The 21,253-nt window shown below is 46.2% G+C and overlaps 1 protein-coding gene across 18 annotated transcripts in view; it reads left to right on the forward strand.

Annotated features, from left to right (window-relative positions):
• LOC139419030 (GRB2-associated-binding protein 1-like) overlaps nt 1–21,253 on the forward strand; it is a 71,595-nt gene that overhangs the window by 42,702 nt on the left and 7,640 nt on the right. For 8 of the 18 annotated variants that reach the window (XM_071168876.1, XM_071168875.1, XM_071168874.1 and 5 more), the window contains 8 exons: nt 9,626–9,754; nt 10,093–10,258; nt 13,452–13,668; nt 14,048–14,131; nt 14,603–15,273; nt 17,293–17,387; nt 17,604–17,949; nt 20,135–20,224. In XM_071168876.1, the coding sequence (XP_071024977.1) occupies nt 9,626–9,754; nt 10,093–10,258; nt 13,452–13,668; nt 14,048–14,131; nt 14,603–15,273; nt 17,293–17,387; nt 17,604–17,949; nt 20,135–20,224 (1,798 nt within the window). Of the gene's footprint in view, nt 1–6,047; nt 6,357–9,625; nt 9,755–10,092; nt 10,259–13,451; nt 13,669–14,047; nt 14,132–14,602; nt 15,274–17,292; nt 17,388–17,603; nt 17,950–20,134; nt 20,225–21,253 lie in introns of those variants that run through there. The other 10 variants (XM_071168878.1, XM_071168867.1, XM_071168879.1 and 7 more) reach the window with 7 other exon arrangements.

The following is a 21,253-nucleotide window of genomic DNA, read 5'->3' on the forward strand; positions in this document are numbered from 1 at the left end:
AAGGGGGACTGAGAGAAAGGGATATTTCGTGAGGCACCTGCTGTCTTGAGTGTAGGAGAGAGACCGTAAAAACATAACTTTAAATGGAATGAGCAGCTAACATATGCTCTTGTTTTGAACCAGGGAAAGGGATAGAGAGGGAGAGAACACTGGACCAGAGGGGTAATGGTTGACTCTCCACTACGACACTTGCTTAACCCATTAGCCCGGCCGCTCAGACATAATAGCCTCAGAGATAACCACAGGGCGTATGCCTTTTAGACCTCATGCAGATACCACCTCCCGGAGTATCTTCTAGGCAGAGGCAGTATGACCTATTCTGGCCCTTGGAGCACTGGGAAGTGGGAAGGAAGGGAATCCCAATCCATCTGGTAATGACTAGATGGGGAAATGAGGAAAGTGGCTTTTGATGAGGTTGGTGAGTTGGTTAGGGTTTACCATAGTGTCAATAGTGAGTGACATCACTCCCCTGCAGAAACGGAGTCTCAGCCATTATGATGCATTTACTTTGAAAGGCAACGTTTTCAGCGGTCAATTGCCTTTGTAGATTGCAGCCTTATTTCCTTAAAACAGTAATTATCTACTTTTTACGAGACTTGTATGTACTCACTACAGTAAGTGTCTGCTAAATGTCAAAAACATTTAAAAGAATGTAAACTTGGCCTTGATTTTTGTTTTCATATTGTACCAACCCACATGCTTTCACTTGTCTCTAGGCAGCATAGGCCTGCAGTGTTAAATATAATGGAGCAGGAGGTGAGAGGTGGTTGTTGTCAGCGAAGGTGACTGACTGTGTTGTAGCTAGGCAGACTGCTGCAGCTGACAGACACTGTAACCCTGTGTTGGTGGCAGTGCCAGCAGCACGAGGGGTGGTGGCCCGGGACTCTGCCCTGACATGTTTGACACACACTGAACACAACCAGCGTGCCTGGCTTAGTCTTTCCTCTCAAAGGTAGCAGCTGTGTGTGTTTATATATGTAGTTGGGACAGCTGGGCTCTGGTCACAAATTCCTACACAAACAGCCCCAGTAACCTCTGTAATCAGTTATGTAACCCAGTCAGTCAGTGGGTTATGATTCGTCTCGTGGTGTTACGTTGGTTCGCTACACTTACCAAGACCGATTAAACCCTTCAAGTTAATTTCCTGGTTTACTGTAGTGCATATCCGATTCTAGTGCCAAGTTTGTTTTCGGTCTTCTTTGTGTGTATCTCTTGTTCTTGGCTCATGCCTGGGTGAGTCAGTTGATTTACTAGGCCAATCTGTGGTACTCCTTGTTGAGCTGCTGACATCGTAACACACCCCCTGAACCATTCACCACCCCACCTGGCTCAATGTGGGAATATCTGTTCAAAGCTGGACTTTAACAGCTATATAATAGACAGCTAATTTCCCCGCAAGACTAGCACCATGGCTAAATCCCTGACCAACCAAACACTGTCAGTTTCTACTATTACGACCAATGCAAGAGCTTATGGTTAGCAGTGGCTATGTGGTCAGTGGCTCCTGTTGTCGTTCCAAACGGACTGGACTCCGCTGTTCCAGCTCGTTGAGTCTGACGGTCCAGCAGGACACACGCTGTGCCACATTAGCCCTCGTTGGCACACGAGCCAGGGCCCATTTCACACTTACAAATGACTTCAGCGTCACCTTTCGCCTGCTTGTCAGTCGCTGGCGCTGGTATCCTAGGAACAACACCGTCCTATATGTTCAATTGACGGTTCTCTCTTTTGCTCCAAATGCTACTGTGGCAGGCATCCCAAAAAGCCCAAGGCCTGCCTTGCTTAAAGTTTAACTATTTGTTTGAAACAATAAAGCCTCCACCTGCCTCTGTTTTGTTAAGGAATGGACCTAAAGAAATAGAACCAGTCTCATTCATAGACCGACCAGCCATGATATCAAAATGATAGTTTTAACCATGTTTTGAGGCTATACCGTGTTTGTTTACATTTACTTAATTAATAAACATTGGAGTAAAACAAGCTGATATTTTGGGTGCTGATGGGTTATGACAGTGGAACTAAGTTAATAGGTATGTATCATTAATTTATGAGACCAAAAATGATTGTAGCCCAATTAAGGATTCTAGCTTTAACTCTCAAAACATCAGATATGTAGAGTATATGGATGCGCTTAAGTGTTCCATTTATCTACCCTGGAGGACCATCCGTAGCCATCTGTGCTCTTAAAGGCTCTTCGGGTGCATTAGCTACCTTTTTTCAATTGCAATAGAATTAGCCCCCAAGTGCAGGAAGAAGCTACTATGTAGTTAGCAATGATAAAGAATATATTGAATATCATGTTGCTGGGCCCATATTCACATAGTTTCTCAAAGTAGGAACGCTGAGGTCTGGCCTGTCTATGTAATCATATTCATTAAGAGCTATCTAAAAGGTGAAACTGATCCTAGATCGGCAGCAGTCCTACTCCAAGGTGCTGCCGTCTCACAGTTGTTAAACACCAGCCAGCTCCTCCAGCTGTCTGGCCTCATTTCTAGCTACAGTACCGGAGCTTGTCATTAATCACTGTCCTCAATGGCGGCATAATGTCCCATTCTTCTTCTCTCTTCCCCTTCCAGAACATTCTTTGATTAGGATTATAGCCCGGTGGAACTCCCCAACCAGCTGGTGCGTTTATCCTTCTGGAATGTTCACTGTCACTATTACATCATTTGGTTGTTTATTATGAGAGGTGCCACAGTTAGACTATGTAATAGATGTTAGTATGTTAGAACAGTCGAGGGCGGTTGCACAGAGATTAAGCCCACGCCTGGACTACTTTAAATAGCTTTCAAAGAAGATTCTCCATTATAAACACTAAGTACAGGAGTGGCTTTAATCTGGGTCTGTGTTTATCACTAATAAACCAGACGCTAGGCTACATCATACTGTATGATGGGTTGGTGTTGGGTTTTAATCTGGGTCTGTGTTTCACTATAATAAACCAGACGTTAGGCTACATCATGCTGTATGATGGGTTGGTGTTGGGTTTTAATCTGGGTCTGTGTTTCACTATAATAAACCAGACGCTAGGCTACATCATGCTGTATGATGGGTTGGTATTGTTTGGTTTTAATCTGGGTCTGTGTTTCACTATAATAAACCAGATGCTAGGCTACATCATACCGTATGATGGGTTGGTATTGTTTGGTTTTAATCTGGGTCTGTGTTTATCACTAATAAACCAGATGCTAGGCTACATCATGCTGTATGATGGGTTGGTATTGTTTGGTTTTAATCTGGGTCTGTGTTTCACTATAATAAACCAGACGCTAGGCTACATCATGCCGTATGATGGGTTGGTGTTGGGTTTTAATCTGGGTCTGTGTTTCACTATAATAAACCAGATGCTAGGCTACATCATGCTGTATGATGGGTTGGTATTGTTTGGTTTTAATCGGGGTCCGTGTGGATCACTATAATAAACCAGATGCTAGGCTACATCATGCTGTATGATGGGTTGGTATTGTTTGGTTTTAATCTGGGTCTGTGTTTCACTATAATAAACCAGACGCTAGGCTACATCATACCGTATGATGGGTTGGTGTTGGGTTTTAATCTGGGTCTGTGTTTCACTATAATAAACCAGACGTTAGGCTACATCATGCTGTATGATGGGTTGGTGTTGGGTTTTAATCTGGGTCTGTGTTTCACTATAATAAACCAGACGCTAGGCTACATCATACTGTATGATGGGTTGGTATTGTTTGGTTTTAATCGGGGTCCGTGTGGATCACTATAATAAACCAGACGCTAGGCTACATCATACTGTATGATGGGTTGGTATTGTTTGGTTTTAATCTGGGTCTGTGTTTATCACTAATAAACCAGACGCTAGGCTACATCATGCTGTATGATGGGTTGGTATTGTTTGGTTTTAATCTGGGTCCGTGTGGATCACTATAATAAACCAGACGCTAGGCTACATCATACTGTATGATGGGTTGGTATTGTTTGGTTTTAATCGGGGTCCGTGTGGATCACTATAATAAACCAGACGCTAGGCTACATCATGCCGTATGATGGGTTGGTATTGTTTGGTTTTAATCTGGGTCTGTGTTTCACTATAATAAACCAGACGCTAGGCTACATCATGCTGTATGATGGGTTGGTATTGTTTGGTTTTAATCTGGGTCTGTGTTTCACTATAATAAACCAGATGCTAGGCTACATCATGCTGTATGATGGGTTGGTATTGTTTGGTTTTAATCTGGGTCTGTGTTTCACTATAATAAACCAGACGCTAGGCTACATCATGCTGTATGATGGGTTGGTATTGTTTGGTTTTAATCTGGGTCTGTGTTTATCACTAATAAACCAGACGCTAGGCTACATCATGCCGTATGATGGGTTGGTGTTGGGTTTTAATCTGGGTCTGTGTTTCACTATAATAAACCAGACGCTAGGCTACATCATGCCGTATGATGGGTTGGTGTTGGGTTTTAATCTGGGTCTGTGTTTATCACTAATAAACCAGACGCTAGGCTACATCATGCTGTATGATGGGTTGGTATTGTTTGGTTTTAATCGGGGTCCGTGTGGATCACTATAATAAACCAGACGCTAGGCTACATCATGCCGTATGATGGGTTGGTGTTGGGTTTTAATCTGGGTCTGTGTTTCACTATAATAAACCAGACGCTAGGCTACATCATACTGTATGATGGGTTGGTATTGTTTAGTTTTAATCTGGGTCTGTGTTTCACTATAATAAACCAGACGCTAGGCTACATCATGCTGTATGATGGGTTGGTATTGTTTGGTTTTAATCGGGGTCCGTGTGGATCACTATAATAAACCAGACGCTAGGCTACATCATGATGTATGATGGGTTGGTGTTGGGTTTTAATCTGGTTCTGTGTTTCACTATAATAAACCAGACGTTAGGCTACATCATGCTGTATGATGGGTTGGTGTTGGGTTTTAATCTGGGTCTGTGTTTCACTATAATAAACCATACGCCAGGCTACATCATGATGTATGATGGGTTGGTATTGTTGCCAATTTCCCAGTATGTCAGTGTTGGTACAGTAATCAAATCAAAGTGTATTGGTCGCGTACACAATTTAGCAGATCGGATGTTACTAGCTCCTAACAATGCAGTAAAATGTCATAGTAAACAATCATTTTTTTATTTTTTTTTACTCTGGAAATCAAGACATATCGGCACGAATCCAATTAACAGCCAAATAGCACTGACAGTAATCCAAATACGTATGTACACTGCATGAATTTACACAAGATATACTACATCATATGTACAGCAGTAGATATGTCAAGACTCCAGTATGTAAATACATATGAATGGGCAGACGATTAGGTAATTGGGAATCTCTAAAACTCTGGGCCCCTTGTGGCCCCTATCTATCAGGCAGAAGGTTGTGACTGGAGCTCTGGAGCTCCAGATATTCCAGGGGGCAGCTTGATAAAGTCAAGCCCAACAAAGGCCACTGTTCTCTGGATAGGAGGGCAGGGCCGAGGGCAGGACCAAGGCCATAGCCAGGAATGTGGTGGTTGAGGGCCCCGTGCCCCACCCACTGTTACCCCCTTCCCTAACGTCTGTCCCTGTCACTCTGATTCACCCACCACACCCCATAACCAGTCTTCAATGGGGGGGGGGGGACCCCCAATGTGGTAAAGTGCTTCAAGTATATTGTATTAGCTTTCTCGCTCCCTCTTTCCTTCATTCTCACTCACTCTTGTCTTCTTCCTCCTTTACCTCTCTCTCCTCTCTATACTGTTCATCCATCTCCCTTTCAGACACTCCATCTCTCTCCCCTTCGCCCCCCTCTCTTCTCTGTCTTTGTCTCTGGGTCAGTGGGGCCCTGATGGCAACAGTGTGACTGCACTCGGATGGCATTCCCCCATCCAGCCCTCCCGGTTGTCCCCTCAATGGTGTCTCTGTCTGGCTGGAGGCTGGAGCGGGCACAGGGGTCTCTTCCTGCATCACACCCTATCAGAGGGCAGGGGAGGGCGCTTGGGGAGAGGGAGGATGGGGGGGACAGCTGCTGCACCAGGGGCTCCTCCTGTCTCGTCCCACTCCACTCCCCCGGACAGTGAAGAGTCAACACACACACTTGGTTACTACTTCGATTGTTTGGTTGGTTGGTTGTATGTAAGGACTGATTTGTGATCAATTGAGATCTACTCTATCGTCTTGGGCCTTGTGAAGTAGACCAAACTGGATTAGCTGTGTTCTGTGATCAGTAACGACTGCTCTCGGATCAGTTTGGGGACTATTGGGTTATTGACTGTTCTGTGCCTCATTGACTACAATGGAGAAGAGGACAGTAACAGGGGTTCAGCACTGCTAGAGTCCTCATTGCCCCTGCTGGCCTTTTCAGGATCGATAGCACACGGTAGGTCTGTGCTGGCCTGGTTCCAGATCTGTTTGTGCTGTCTTGCCGTCTCTTATGGTAATTGTCACAAGGGCCATAAGAGTTGGCAGGACCACACAAACTGATCTGGAACCAGGCTAGGTCTGTGGACAATTACTGTCTAACAGTGCTGCTATTCAGCTACTGTGTGCATCAGTCACTGTCATGTGTGGTTGTTGTGAAGAGCTTTTTGGACTGTTTTCCACTGACAATAGAAAGTATGTGTCAGCGAGATGCCATTGGCTGTCTGGCTGGAGACACCAATGGCATTTCTGGTTGCGTGCAGTTTCACTGGATAGAAACCTGGCAGGGGTTTACAGGGACCAGTTTAGCTAAGTGTTAACTAGAGTAGAGGTGTGCTGAATGGAATGGCCACATGGGGTGTGTGGGTCAGTGGAGAAAGAGCTTTTGAGAGTGATTCTCATTGCTCATATTCTCCCTCAGCTCTTCATCCCTGACCATTTCCCTCCCACCCCTACACACGGTCTGCTACCATGCTAATATGGGAAAAGCACCCCTTAATCAAGTACTCCGTATTGAAGTTGCAGTGAAGCACCACTCAAACAAGCCTTCTTCAACAAGCTCTTAACCAGCACCATTGAAACTAGTCAGACCAACTGTTACTATGGACAGCAGCAGAGTGGCAGGTAGCCTAGTGGCTAAGAGCGTTGGGCTTGTAACTGAAAGGTCTCTGGTTCCAATCCCCAAGCCAACTAGCTGAAAAATCTGTCGACGTGCCCTTGAGGTAAGGCACTTAATAACCCTAATTTCTCTGGATAAGAGCGTCTGTCAAATGTCCCCATGTCTGTTTAAACCAGGGTCGTTTTCATTAGGCACCAAACGGTAGAAAAAGTACTGAAACAGGAAGGAACTACCTGAGCTTGTCCAATAAGAAATGCTTAGCAAAGAATGAACACGACCCAGGCCTGGCCTAACCTCTCGCTCTTTCTCTCCCCCCAGTGTAACCTCACCCCATGGCCCTGTCTGTGTCCCTACAGGGTAACCTGAGCCCAGAGTGCTTTGTCATGTACCAGAGAGAGGGGTCGCCCTCCTCTTTTCTCTGACCGCAACAGAGCAGTGCAACAACAACATGCTAATGTGTGCTGCTTGGGTTAGGTTAGGCTGCAGTTCATGCTGGACAGGACCAGTATACAGAGTTAATTGCTCTGTGTATTATCTGGAGGCTGTTTTTGGTTGTTCTTATTTTATGGTTGAATAAACAGTGATTATTAAATGTTGATATTTTAGGGCGGAGAATACTGTGTGGGAGCGGGGCATGCGGGGCATGTTTACTTCATGACTGTAAGGAGTGTTAGGGTTTTTGCAGGGTTGTGCCATGAATGTAGGTCTATTAGAATTTCAAAGGGTGTGTGTGTGAACGTGTGTTTCTCTGTGTGTGCGCGTGTGCGCACGCCCATGTAAAGTTCCTCCTTCAGCCAGCCTGTTTATTTCTCCAGGGTCGACTCTCCTGTTGACAGAGTAGGACAGCAGGACGATGCTCTTCCCACCCGGAGTTCTCTCTCCTCTCCTCCTGGCTGTTCGTCCCTACCCGGAGCTTGGCCCGCTAACAAAGGGAACTCTGTGGATGGAAAAACAATTGAAGGGAGGGCGAAAAAAACCACACAGCATTGTTAATCCGGTTAAAATCTTAACCGGAAAAAAGAACAACAAAGCTTTTAGTTTGCATTCCTCACTGGCCGTTGCTGGCTGTGCTCGGGTGAGGCCAGGGCTCTGATCTCCAAGGGGAGTTGTTTTTCTACTGGTGTGGTTTCCCCTCCTTGTTTGAAATTCCATGAATAGCATTTGTTTTCTGTTATGTCATCTTTTGTATCCAATTTCACTGTTCAATATTCAATAGCTCTATCAAGTGTCCATTGATAGGCAGTCTATTTTGCTCCACGATATTGCTCAACCTGAAGCGGAGTGATTAAGCACAATTAAAGCTGCAATCCGGGAATGAATCCTTCCAAAAAACTCAAGCTTAGCATAAGTGACTCAGCGAATCAGAGTTGGTGGCTCATAGCAATTAGCCACAGTTTGTTTTCATCATGTGCTTTTTAGTCCTGCTTATCCTTGAGTTAGCTTATCCTAGTTCAGTGAGCAGGTTTCATTGAACAAATTAACAACCTCATAAGTTTAAGCTACACAGTTTAGGTGACAAGACATCTAGATGGGCCGGGCCTCATTTGTAAAAAAATAAAAGCATTAGTGAGCAGACTCCCTGTTTAGGCATCTCACTTGGTTCTGTCTCGTTCCCTCCTCTGTCTGACTTTCGGATGGTAGTGGCTGACGGTCATTGACACCCGGGGTTTATTCTTAGTGCCTTTGTGCAACTAAAACTAAACCACTCCACATTGTCAACCCTATCCATCCCACAGTCTTAAGTCTGCCATAGAAATAGAATGGGTTTCTATTTAGTTTTCCTATGCTATATCCCATTGTCTGGGTCTTGCGCCCTGTGTTTAAACCCTATCTGCCTTGGAAGCACTGTGCCTGTGTACCAAATGGAACCCTATAGGCCCTGGTTAAAAGTTTGGCACTATATGGGGTGCCATTTTGGATGGAACCTGTGTCTCATAGACAGATGGAGGACAAATCCTATTGTAAAATCCTAATTGCCTGTGGCCCTTTTTTAGAGTGGTTGGTTGTGCTCTTCCACAGTCGGGCTACTAGACCTAACCAGACCAAACTATGTCTGTCTGTAGTGACTGTGGGCCCTGGGTGTTCCAGACACATAGTTCTGGCTTGTCTGTCCTAGTGGGGCTCAGAGGAGAGAGATGGAGAGGCTGTAGAGGGATGGATTGGGATATAAGAAGAGGGGGAGAGTGGGTGAATTTTGAACACAGGCCTGTCCTTGTGTGGCTTACAGGACCAGAGGAGAGAGCGAGAGGGAGGGATAGCTAGAAGCTAGAGGGAGGGTTAGAGAGAAGCACACAGAGAGGCCAGGGCGGAAAAACAAAGCCCCTGTCCAGCCTGTGGTCAGCCAGGAATGGAGCCATATGAGCGAACACAGTGACCTTTCTCTCTCGGGTCTGTCCCTCTTTTTCTCTCTCTCGCTCTTGTCTGATCCCCTGAACCACTCTAGGACAAGGCCATGCCCAAAAATATGGGTTGTTGTGAAGCCTTCAGGGGTTTGTTAAGCTTTTCAAGTGGGGGTAGGGGAGAGTTTATGGGTGTACTGTGGAATTTTTAAGTAAGAGATGATATGTGAACAGATCATCAACATTAAAATGTCTCCCGTCTCTCTGCAGGCATGGAAGAAGCGGTGGTTTGTTCTCCGCAGCGGCCGTCTCTCGGGCGACCCAGACGTGCTGGAGTACTACAAGAATGATCACGCCAAGAAGCCCATCCGCGTGATCGACCTCAACCTGTGTGAACAGGTGAAACACTACTTATGCTGTGGCTGATTAGGGCCTGGAGTTTGTTACTCTGGACCCTAGTTATGTAATAAGTTTTGTCAGGTCATGTGATCAGGGAAAACTAATGGTCCTAGTAATGCTACAGTACCACTAGCTAATACTGCTAAAAGGCAGTTATAACAGTTATGACATTAAGTGGCCTATAGCTGCTGTGGCTACAATGGATATTGCTACCCCTATTGTTTGTAATGCTACGTGCTAATGCTAAGCCCTATTGTTACGTGGTTGGTAATGCTACATGCTAACGCTAGCCCCCCCCCCCCCCCCCCCCCCCCCCCCCCCCACACACACACACACAGGTGGACGCAGGGCTCACGTTCAACAAGAAGGACCTGGAGCACAGCTTCATCTTCGACATCAAGACCATCGACCGCGTCTTCTACCTGGTGGCCGACACGGAGGACGACATGAACAAGTGGGTCCGCTACATCTGTGACATCTGCGGCTTCAACCCCACGGACGACGGTAATGATGCTACACACATCCCTGCGCAGGCACGCACACGAGAGGAACTCTGAGATGTGTCTATACAGTGAGAAAAGAGAGAAAGGCAGAAATGCAACAGAACAGTGATATGCATGAGGAAACGGTAGTCTTTCCCCACACGTATTATTCACACATAATGATCATATCCTGATGTAGTGTATGTTTGGACACTGTGTGCCAAGGGGCCTTTGTTTCCAGCACAGGCTTAATGAGGCCTAATGAGCCGTGTCTTCAGGTGGGTTCACGTTACCACATGTTTCCCTGTACTGTATAATTAAAGCATTGTGTCCCCCCCCTAAGCTGAGCCCCACTGCCACTTTCTCTCCTTCTCTACCTTTATTGTTCCTCCTTTCTCAGTTGCTCTCATTTGTTTTCTCTCGCGGTCTTTCTGTCACTCATTTGTTCTCCCTCTCATTTGTTCTCTCACATTCGTTACTTCGTTTGCACACGCGCGCTTACTCAGGGAAAAGCGAGTGAGTGGGGCCCACCAAACAGGAATTGTGGTTTATTTAGAGTTCCTCTTTCTACGTCCATTCCCACCGTCATCAGTGGGGCCACATACAGGTGCCTCCAGACCTGAACTTCCCTCTCAGCTGACATGGGAGGTACTGTCGAGTTCAGGGCCTAAAATTACCTCAATTTTTTTTATTTGGAAAACTCTATCAGCCAGTCAAAACGGATGAGCATGCTTTGTAATGTTTCTAAAACAATATGTTTATTACTAGTAAGAAGTAATGTGGTAAGTTAATTAAATTTTTAACCAAAATATCACAGATGAGACAATGTTCACCTGTCCCTTTAAGAGCATGGGGTTACCATGGTAATGCAACTTTATTCTTCATGTTTGTGCCTGTGAGATTGAGTCTGACTAGTAGAAGAGTTGCCTTGTCCTCTCTAGCTGTTGAAACTCAAACATAGAAAAACGACCTAGCTTGTGAACAAAACAATGTAAATGGCCAAGAAACACAAGGACAAAGTCTCACATCAGTAGACTTACATTTTTCTGTAAATTAGAACGACGTTTATGCCTGTGCGTAGCGCTTCTAAAAATGAATCTTTCACTCTTCAGGTACGCACAGCCTCCAGGCAGTGTTGCAGCAGAGGTGGTATAGGCTATATATGATTCGTAGTTCTTTGACTTTGTGTGATTCATTTACCAGCTATGAAACAAAACCAATTCCAAAATCTACCTGCATTTTGCAACTGGTGCGTGTTAATTTTAGGCCGTGGTTGAGTTGCAGAAATGGACCCTATAATCTAAACTCACTATTGTAATGCATGTGGGTTTAATCAGAATGTTAGGGAACCATTTTAGAGGCCCTAGTCGAGGAGAAATGTCCTGGACTATGATATCAGCAGTACCCACTACATCTATGACAACGGGGAGACCATGTATCCAACAAGGTCAGCCTTCACTCCTTCCTCTGTGTTGTGGCTGTATCCTACCCTCCCTGTTCTAGTGTAACTTCAACCACAACGTATCACGTATCTATGGGGCCATTTTGGAATGTTGAGTTTATTATGGTTTCAAGCAGCAAGTTTGTCTTAATACCCGTGCAGACTTCTGTGGTGGAGCGGTGTGGCTCTCATATTGCCTTGGCTACTGCTCTCTGTGCCTCGCGAAGTCTCGCTCGCTGATCATACAGCACAAACAGAGAGGGGACAGTTCAGCCCACTCCCGCGCCCAGGCGAGGGTGCACCGTGCCTGGGGAAATGTCAGCGAGTGGAGGGGGCTGGAGCAGCAGGGCTGTAGCCCAGCGGTGTGGGAGGGGGAGATTAAGGAGGAAAGGGATTTTCCTGCTGCCTGGGTGAATCAGCACATAAAACAGACAAACAAGGGGATGGAGAGAGTGAGTGATAGTGTATAAAGCAGTATAGTAGTGAGAGTAGAAGGGGAGAGAGGGAGGGAGAGAACTGAAGAGGGGAATGGGGAGAAGAGGCGGAGAGAGGGAGGGAGAGAACTGAAGAGGGGAATGGGGAGAAGAGGCGGAGAGATGAAGGGATGCAATGTATAGGGAGTGATTGAGGGAGAGAAGGACAATGCACAGGATAAAGCAGGAGAATAGTGACTGATTGGGGCGCGATTGAGGGAGAGGGTGTACAAGAGAAAACAGTGGAGGAGAGGAAGAGCGGGATGGGACGAGAGGGAGAGAGTAAAGATTCAGAGAGCAGCTGTCATCTCAGGGTGCGCATCCTTGAGCTTGAGCACTTAGGGAGCCACTCAAAGACGGTGTACGTGTGCGTACACTGAGAAGTGTAGGTGGGGAGTAATGCAGGCAGAGAATACGTTATGAATAGAGCCCAACCAAGCACAGTCGTCTCCACACAGACCTACATGGAGAAGGACAAGGCAGAGAATACGTTATGAATAGAGCCCAACCAAGCAGTCGTCTCCACACAGACCTACATGGAGAAAGACAAGGCAGAGAATACGTTATGAATAGAGCCCAACCAAGCACAGTCGTCTCCACACAGACCTACATGGAGAAAGACAAGGCAGAGAATACGTTATGAATAGAGCCCAACCAAGCACAGTCGTCTCCACACAGACCTACATGGAGAAGGACAAGGCACAGACCTTGAGGAAATGCTGTCTGGCCGTGGTTGGGATTCAAAAGGCAAAACAGATTTGGATAAAAATACAGCTGAGTATTAATGGTGTGAATAACATTGGCAGATACAACAGCTGTAGGAAGAAAATAAACCCAAATGCTTCCTTCCCTCAGATTCCATCAAACTGTAATATACATGTAATGCTACATTTGAATTTAATGGTTGTACTTCTCATGCGTAATCATTGATTGTGAAGATTTGAAAGTCGGTATTTGCGTGGTTCCCAGACGCATGCATGCCTGTGTACGTACAATGTGTCCTTCAAGTCTGACTCATCACCTGTTTTGTACTGATGTATCTTGCAGTATCTCAGTCATGTGTTCGGTATACAATTCCCACTGCTCCGTAGTGCTTTTATAGAACGTTATACTGCTTTCTGTACACAAACAAGTCAGAAATCTAACCATACAATCACCTATAATATCACAACAGAACATGTACGTTTCGGAAATAACTGTTGTGCATGGAAGCATTCTCAACATCATTGTCCTAACTCCGGTGTACAATGTACAGATGTTCTGACGGTCTCCCCTCCCTCCCCCCTCTTTCTTCCCCACAGAAGCGGCAAAGGCTGCCCACCAGGCGGCCAGCGGTGGCTCTGTGGTGGACACGCCCCCTCACCCTGGCCTGGGGGGTCCTCCGGCCATGCTGACCAACGTGCCCCCTCCCTACCAGCCGGTCAGCGTGCGCCACCTGGACTCGGAGTCCAGCCTGGACGAACCCCAGGACTACCTGTGGCTGGTCAACTGTGAGAGCAAGAAGCCAGAGCCCAACAGGTGGGTGTGGGGTCCATGATGTGAAAGGGCAGCGCTGCCATTGGTACAGAGTGGAGAGGTGTTGTGACATTTCCCTCTGTGTTTCTCTGACATCTCATCTCCATCTGTCTCCTGTTAGAATGTACTTTAGGTTTGTCACTCTCGTTTTTTAATTTCATTTTTTTATTAATTTTTTATACAAAGTATGGTGTCTTTAGCCTCGCCCCCCCCCTCTCGCCCCCCCCGCCCTTCTCATTCTCTTCCCGTTTACTTTCCTCTTTTGTGCTTTAGTAGGTCTCTTGTACTGTCAGTATAGGTTGTCCATATTTCAGTGCCTCTTCTCTCCTGTTGATGTGGTTCTGACTCTCTCCTCCTCCTCTCTGTGTGTGTGATGGTGTAGCTCTGTGACTCCTCTCCCCCAGGAGTACCTCCTCCTGGAGGAGTGTGAGAGCAAAGGGGCTCCTTCGCCTCCCCAGGTTAATCAGTGAGTCTGGAGCAGCCTGTCTAGTGTGGTGTGACACACACTTGTGCACAAAGTCACACAGGTTCATAAACATGCACGTAGACACACACACATTGTAAATACACACAAAACTAACCCAGCACTTACCTCTGGGATTGATGTGTTTGAGAAGTGATCATGAATCCAAAATGCAGCTCCTGGCTGTTCTCACAGGAAAATGAGGAATGATCCAGAATAGCTTAATATGTCAATAGACCTGTGCAGTGTTTGACCCTGCATGTTTTGAAACGATCCACAGGATGAAACATGGATCATTTTACTGAACCTACAACTCAATAAGATCTGCTCAACAACATATCCAGTGGACCTCAATAGGAGTTATTGGTGGTTCTGTTGCTGTAACCCATATCACTAATCTATGTTGAAGTGTGTGTGAAATGTTCACACACCATTCAGCCTTCTGATGTTTATATATCTGTGCCGTCGCCATAGAGCCCACGCCGAGTGTTCCAAGTCAACCTCGTCAGAGACGGACCTGAACGACAACGTCCCCGCCCACCGCACGCCAACCTCCACTAGCTCCTCCTCTAAGCACGCCAACGGCTTCTTCACCTCTGTCCTGCCCCCTCACCCCTCCTCCGCCTCCTCCATCTATGACTCTCCGCCTTCCCGTGGAGGTGACCTCTCTTCCAGCCTCTACCACCTCCCCCGCTCCTACTCCCAGGACACTGTGCTCCTTCCCAAGTCAGCCTCCGCCTCCTCGCCCCCCGTCCCGGTCGAAGGCGACGCCCCAGAGCTCTACGTCTTCAACGCGCCCTCGCGGAAGCCCTCCATGGAGACTCAGATGAGGAACCTGTCGGTTAGCTACGATATTCCTCCCACACCAGGCAGTAACTGTACCTATCAGGTGCCTCGAGGTCCAGCGAGTGGTGGGTCTGAGAGTGGGGATGGGATGCCTCCGCCCCGGCCCCCCAAGCCGTCCATCAGCTCCCTGACCCCGGGGCACCCGCCGCCCCCCGCGGAGCGCTCGCCCACGGACACGTACTGCGTGCCGCGCTCCATGTCGGAGACGGACGGGAACTACTGCGTGCCCACCAGCGCCGGGAACAAGGCCCTGAGGAGCAACACCATCGGCACCATGGACTCATCACGCCTCAGGAAAGGTATGGCTCATTGATCTTGATTCATTGTTCCTGATTTATTAGTCCTGTCAAATAGATGAGAAACATATATAATGGATCACAAGCATTCCATTTCACTCTCACTTTTTGCTAAGTGACAGGGTACCACATCCTTTCACTAATCATTAGGCTAAGTGATATTTGTGTGCATCATTATAAAGGCTAAATACGCTAGGTAGCATCGGCAGGATATTCATAACGACACATGGCTGGTGTGTGCTGTTGTCAACCAACACTATCATCTGCAGCGCAAAGCAAGTGTCTAATCCTCCAGGATAATTATCTTGATGCGACAGATGTGTTTTTGAATGGCTAATTACAAATACTTTTTCACAGCTGAAGACTGCCTTGCCTCCAAGGACATCTGGTGTAGCAGTATTAGTGGTGTTCGGTTACCATGCAGACAGACAACACGTACCTCAGTTTAGGAGAAAGCAGTTTGGTGCCTCAGTCCCAACCTCTATGTACATTTGATGCTCCCAACCCATTTGCTCTACTAGCAATAGAGAAACAACACTGAGGCCCTCTCAGAGCGCCAAATTCAAATACAGAAATACTCATCATAGAAATTCAGAAAACAAAACATATTTTACGTAGGTTTAAAGATGAACTTCTTGTGAATCCAACCACAGTGTCAGATTTAAAAAAAGCTTTACGGCGAAAGCATAACTTACAATTATTTGAGAACATTGCCCAGCAGACAAATCATTACAAACGGTAACCAGCCAAATAGAAGAGTTACACAAGTCAGAAATAGAGATACAATTAATCCCTTACCTTTGATGGTCTTCATATGGTTGCACTCAGAAGACATTCATTTACTCAATAAATGTTCCTTTTGTTCGATAGTCTCTTTATATCCAAAAACCTCCGTTTTGTTTGTTTTCTTCAGTAATCCACAGGCTCAAATGCAGACAAAACAGGCAGACAAAAAATCTAAATTGTGTCCGTAAAGTTCATAGAAACATGTCAAACGATGTTTATATTCAACCCTCAGGTTGTTTTTAGCCTAAATAATTGATAATATTTCAACCGGACAATAACGTTGCCAATATAAAAGGTAAACAAGAAAGGCACTCTCGGTCGTGTGCATGAAAAAGCTATGTGACACGGTAGGGTCCACTCATTCAGATTGCTCTTACTCCCTAATTTTTCAGAATACAAGCCTGAAACTATTTCTAAAGACTGTTGACATCTAGTGGAAGGCATAGGAACTGCAATCTGAGTCTTAAGTCGATGGATACTGTAATGGCATTGAATAGAAAACTACAAAACAAACAAAAAAAACTACTTCCTGAATGGATTTTTCTCAGGTTTTTGCCTGCCAAATCAGTTCTGTACTCAGACACTATTTTAACAGTTTTGGAAACTTTAGTGTTTTCTATCCAAATCTACCAGTTATATGCATATCTTCTGGGCCCGAGTAGCAGGCAGTTTAATTTGGGCATGTTTTCATCAACAATTCCAAATGCTGCCCCCTACCCTAGAGAAGTTAAAGGACGATCATTTACACAACCAAAAAACCATTGGAGGTTAAAGTTCAAGATTAAACATTATGCCCAGCTACATCCGGTCCAAGTCTGTTCCTATCATTTAACATGAAACGTGTCTGTTAAACTAACACAAAGACATTTTGCAAATGTCCCGGGATTCCCCGTTTGTCTAGTCCGTTGTGTACCAGAGTAGGCTTTGCTTGCCTTGGCTTTAGAGTCTGGCGACCTTCCAAGTCGTATCATCCTGTTTGTCTGAAATCCATTAGTGTGAAGTTACACATGATAACCAGAGCAAGAACGGCAACTATAGTCCAGCTGCCTTAGTGCCGAGATGACAGACTTCCCTGTTCAACACTTACTGTGATTCCAATGGTGCATTTGCATTCCCTTTTTATTTAGTATTTAACTCCGTTTTGATTCATACTGCTGTAAGCCCTACCTAGACTACTATACTGTAGGTTATGTTGTGTTTACACTGGTTTTAAATGTTCTGTCATGTTTGTTGCAGATTTGGGCTCCCAGGACTGTTACGATATCCCTCGGACGTTTCCCTCTGACAAGAGCTGCTCGTTTGACTTCAACGAAAGCTTCAACAGCTACTTGGTCAGTCTTTACACGACATGCTCCTGTAATCCGTTTAAAACGATCAACGTAAAGGACCTCTCACATTGATACTGATCCTTCCAAGTATTGGACTGTTATGACAATGGAGTTTTGAAGTGTACTAAGGTGCAGATTAAGATAAAGGAAGCTGGCATCCTCTTACTACATTTCTCGTGTGTGTGTTTTTGTCTTACGTCTGTCTATGCCCTCATGTAGCCTGCCTCTCTCTCTGCCCCCCCTCCCCTCCAGAAAAACAAAGGCATGATGCCAGTGGGCAGCCAGTCCATGGAGGAAGTTGACCAGAACTACGTACCCATGAGCGCCAACTCCCCATCCCACCACCGCTCCGGCAGCCTGTCGGGCTGTGAACCCATCATGGAACCCAACTATGTCCCCATGACCCCGGGCCCGGGCACCTTAGAGTTCTCCCTGGGCAAGCAGGTTCCCCCGCCGGCCCACATGGGGTTTCGCTCAAGCCCCAATACCCCACCCCGCAGGCCCATGCTCATCAGCGATTGTCAGCCCCCGCCCGTGGACCGCAACCTCAAACCGGACCGCAAAGGTGAGGGGCAGGGAGGATGGGTGGATGGCTGGGGGGTGAAGAGGTGTGTCAGTGAAGGGGAATGGGGGTGTAAAGGGGTGTGTCTTTGAATGAGAGAGAATCTTGGTACGTTTGTCTTTATCTGCTGTTGCATCAACGTTTTCACAACTGCTCGTCTCTCTACATCCTGGCATTCAACTCTAACTCATGCACATTTACATGTGCTGGCTCATGGTTATGAAAGGCAGATTACCATTGCATTATTTTGAATTATAAACTGGGTGTCCTAGACCTCTCTCCTCAATGTAGGCAGTGTCCCAGACCTCTCTCCTCAATGTAGGCAGTGTCCTAGACCTCTCTCCTCAATGTAGGCAGTGTCCTAGACCTCTCTCCTCAATGTAGGCAGTGTTCTAGACCTCTCTCCTCAATGTAGGTAGTGTTCTAGACAAAGCCTCATCCACCCTCTCAGCCTTCTTTTAGTTTAGCCCACTAGCCTCTCCCTCTCACCTCATCCACCCTCTCAGCCTTCTTTTAGTTTAGCCCACTAGCCTCTCCCTCTCAACTCATCCACCCTCCTCTCAGCCTTCTCTTTTAGCTTTGCCTGCTCTCTTCCTCATTTTCTATCCCCCTCACCCCATTCAAAGGGACTTTTGTCCATGAGTTCAGGGGGCCCTCTCTGAGGCTTTGGGGGGGTGACCGGCCTGGGCCACCATCACCATGGAGCGCCCGGAGCCCAGAGCGGTCACCTCTGTCCCCATTGTCGTGCCCCCCTCTGAAAGGGCTTCTTTGATGGAGCAACAGCCCCCTCCTGCCCCACCAGGGAACATTTCAATCTAGAGCGGGAAGGATTTGAATATCCCACGGGGGAGGCAGACCCAAAGCAGAGGTCATTACCAGTCACTGTCAATGGTAGAGAAGAAAGGGGGAATATGTTAGAAAGCCTGAAGTCAGTCCCTCTCTGTTCACGGCTTAGAGCTTTAACTTTCAGGTCACTGACTCTTGGTTATTTTCATTCCAGTGTCATCATGGGGTGCTGGATGTGAGTGGTTCGGTGCAAGGACATGTTAGACTGGAATGTTACTGTAGTCAGGGGCTCCTTATTACGGCGACAAAGGGATCGGCATACAGTTACTTGAGTTTTTCATAACCATGGGCCATCACCGTGAACTTCCATCTCAATGCAATCTATGTCCTCACCTATCCACCTGCTGAGTTTGGGACCTCTGTTGTCCAGCCTGTGTGTTCTTGTAGGGTTGTTGTGTTCTGTTGGCTTCAGGGTTAATCTCTCGAGCCTTCCCTCTGGCTCGCTGGCTCTGGTACAAATCCCAAATCAAATCGACCGCTAGACCCTATGCACTTGGTGGAAGTTTGACCATATTGCTTTAACAAATCAATTCCTCTCAGATCTCAACAATTGAATAGGGTCCAGGAGTCCATTTGGGATTGGGCCTCGCTTGCTTGGTTTGGTTCTGTAGACGAGGTCTTGTGAGGCTGAAGCATCTGTAGTCGATGCCAACAAGTAGCTTCATTCATTCACTTTCCTTATGGCTCTGTTATGGGGTCAATTATAAATGTCTGCCATGGTTTTATCTGGAGTGCGCTGTGTTCTCTGGCTATAGTGAGGGTTATACATGAGGTTATAACGTCGGTCTGCTGGTGTACAGATAAATGTGCGCTTTTATTGCCTGCTGTTGTGGATGTGTTGTTGCACTCAAAATGATCTTCCACACTCATACTGGTGCATGTTGTTGTCCTGTCAGGTCTCTGAGGCCAGCCATGTTACAGGGATCTGACTAGAGGAAGTACAGCTACGACCGGAAGTTACTTTTTCATAGCTGGTTAGGAGAATTGACCCAGCAGGTTAGGAGACATAGGTTAAGGTTAGGAAAATGTTCTCCTAACCTGCTATGAAAAGTCACTTCGGGTCGTAGCTGTACTCCCTCTAGTCACAACCATGTTGCGTGGAGTGAGGTGCATGATGGGAAATGTTAGCGTCTGCTGTTGCCATGGTGACGGTCCTGTCTTTACACTATATACACCAATAGGGACGAAGCAATGGTAGGGTGGAAATAGTGAGTTTTCTCTCAACAAAGTCTGTTGATCTGTTGGCTTTGCATGGCAGGGTTTTATTAAAATAGGGGTTACAATGATGTCATCGTTTTGTCAATGATGGTAATGTGAAAAGTCTTCTTTTTTAACCAATCAGGTCAGAGTCCTAAAATAATAAGAGCAAAGGGGGTTGGTTTAGAGCGAACCGACTCTCAGACCGTAGGGGAGTTCCCAAGACGACGCAAGGGTAGGTACTACCAAACAACGACGCCTGAAACTTGGTTCTGAATACTCATCTCTCATTCTCTCCGAACGTGTCTGAACTCAACGCATGCTTCTGAATGTTCTCCTGTGACGTGTGATCTGTGACATCACATGGTATCCTGTCTCATCCAATCAACTAACTCCTGGACCAGCGGGGCCCCTCTTCTGTTCAGTTGTCCTTTCTGATTCCACATTTTGTTCTCATAACACGTTTTTGAACCTCACCAAAATCCTAGAGATGTTATCCTCTAGGCTTCTTCAGGAAATGGTGGAAAGATCATATCTCCGGGTGGAAGATCTCCAGTACGTAGGAGAACGTTGTCAGTGTACTAGTGTACCGCACCAACAACCAAATCTCAAGCCCACATATTCAAAGTAATCAATAGCGTTAATTTATTACACCAATACAGTAACTGATTCTTAGGTTAGTGACACACACAAACACACCAGTGATGGACTGTTCTAACCAACTACCTCTTGTATTTTTAACACTGTTCGTTCGGCATGCTCCTTGTTTCAACATGTAATTCTATCATGTGCTCTATTGTATTTGTAATGGAAGAAAGTTTATTGCTCAGTTACGATGAATGATATTTTCCCTTTATGTTCTGTTCAGATATGTGTGTATATATATATCTCTCTGGTTTGCATGAAGGGTGTTTAGTGCTGTACTGTTGGCTGAGAAGTGTTAGTGCTGCTGTCCTGTAGACTGCAGCACCAGATGGTGTTTTCTAGCCAGGCTGAGGGAGCTATGCTGAATGTGTTTCTATAGTACACGGGTTGCCAGATTGGGCTCTGTTACGTTAACCATGCGGGAGCAGTTGGCTGTGGACACTCAATGTGGACGTGCTCTATAAACCTATAACCAATTGATTACATTTTTGTATTACACTCAACTTCTCATATTGGAATCTAGCCTACAGTTATAGTCTTGCAAGGAGGTATTGTGGCTTTTAGGGACCTCTGTTGGACAAATGAAAGCCTACATCCCCACCACCTTTTGTATGGTGGA

The sequence above is a fragment of the Oncorhynchus clarkii genome, chromosome 10 (genome assembly GCF_045791955.1).
Source record: "Oncorhynchus clarkii lewisi isolate Uvic-CL-2024 chromosome 10, UVic_Ocla_1.0, whole genome shotgun sequence".
NCBI classification, from domain to species: Eukaryota; Metazoa; Chordata; class Actinopteri; order Salmoniformes; family Salmonidae; genus Oncorhynchus; species Oncorhynchus clarkii.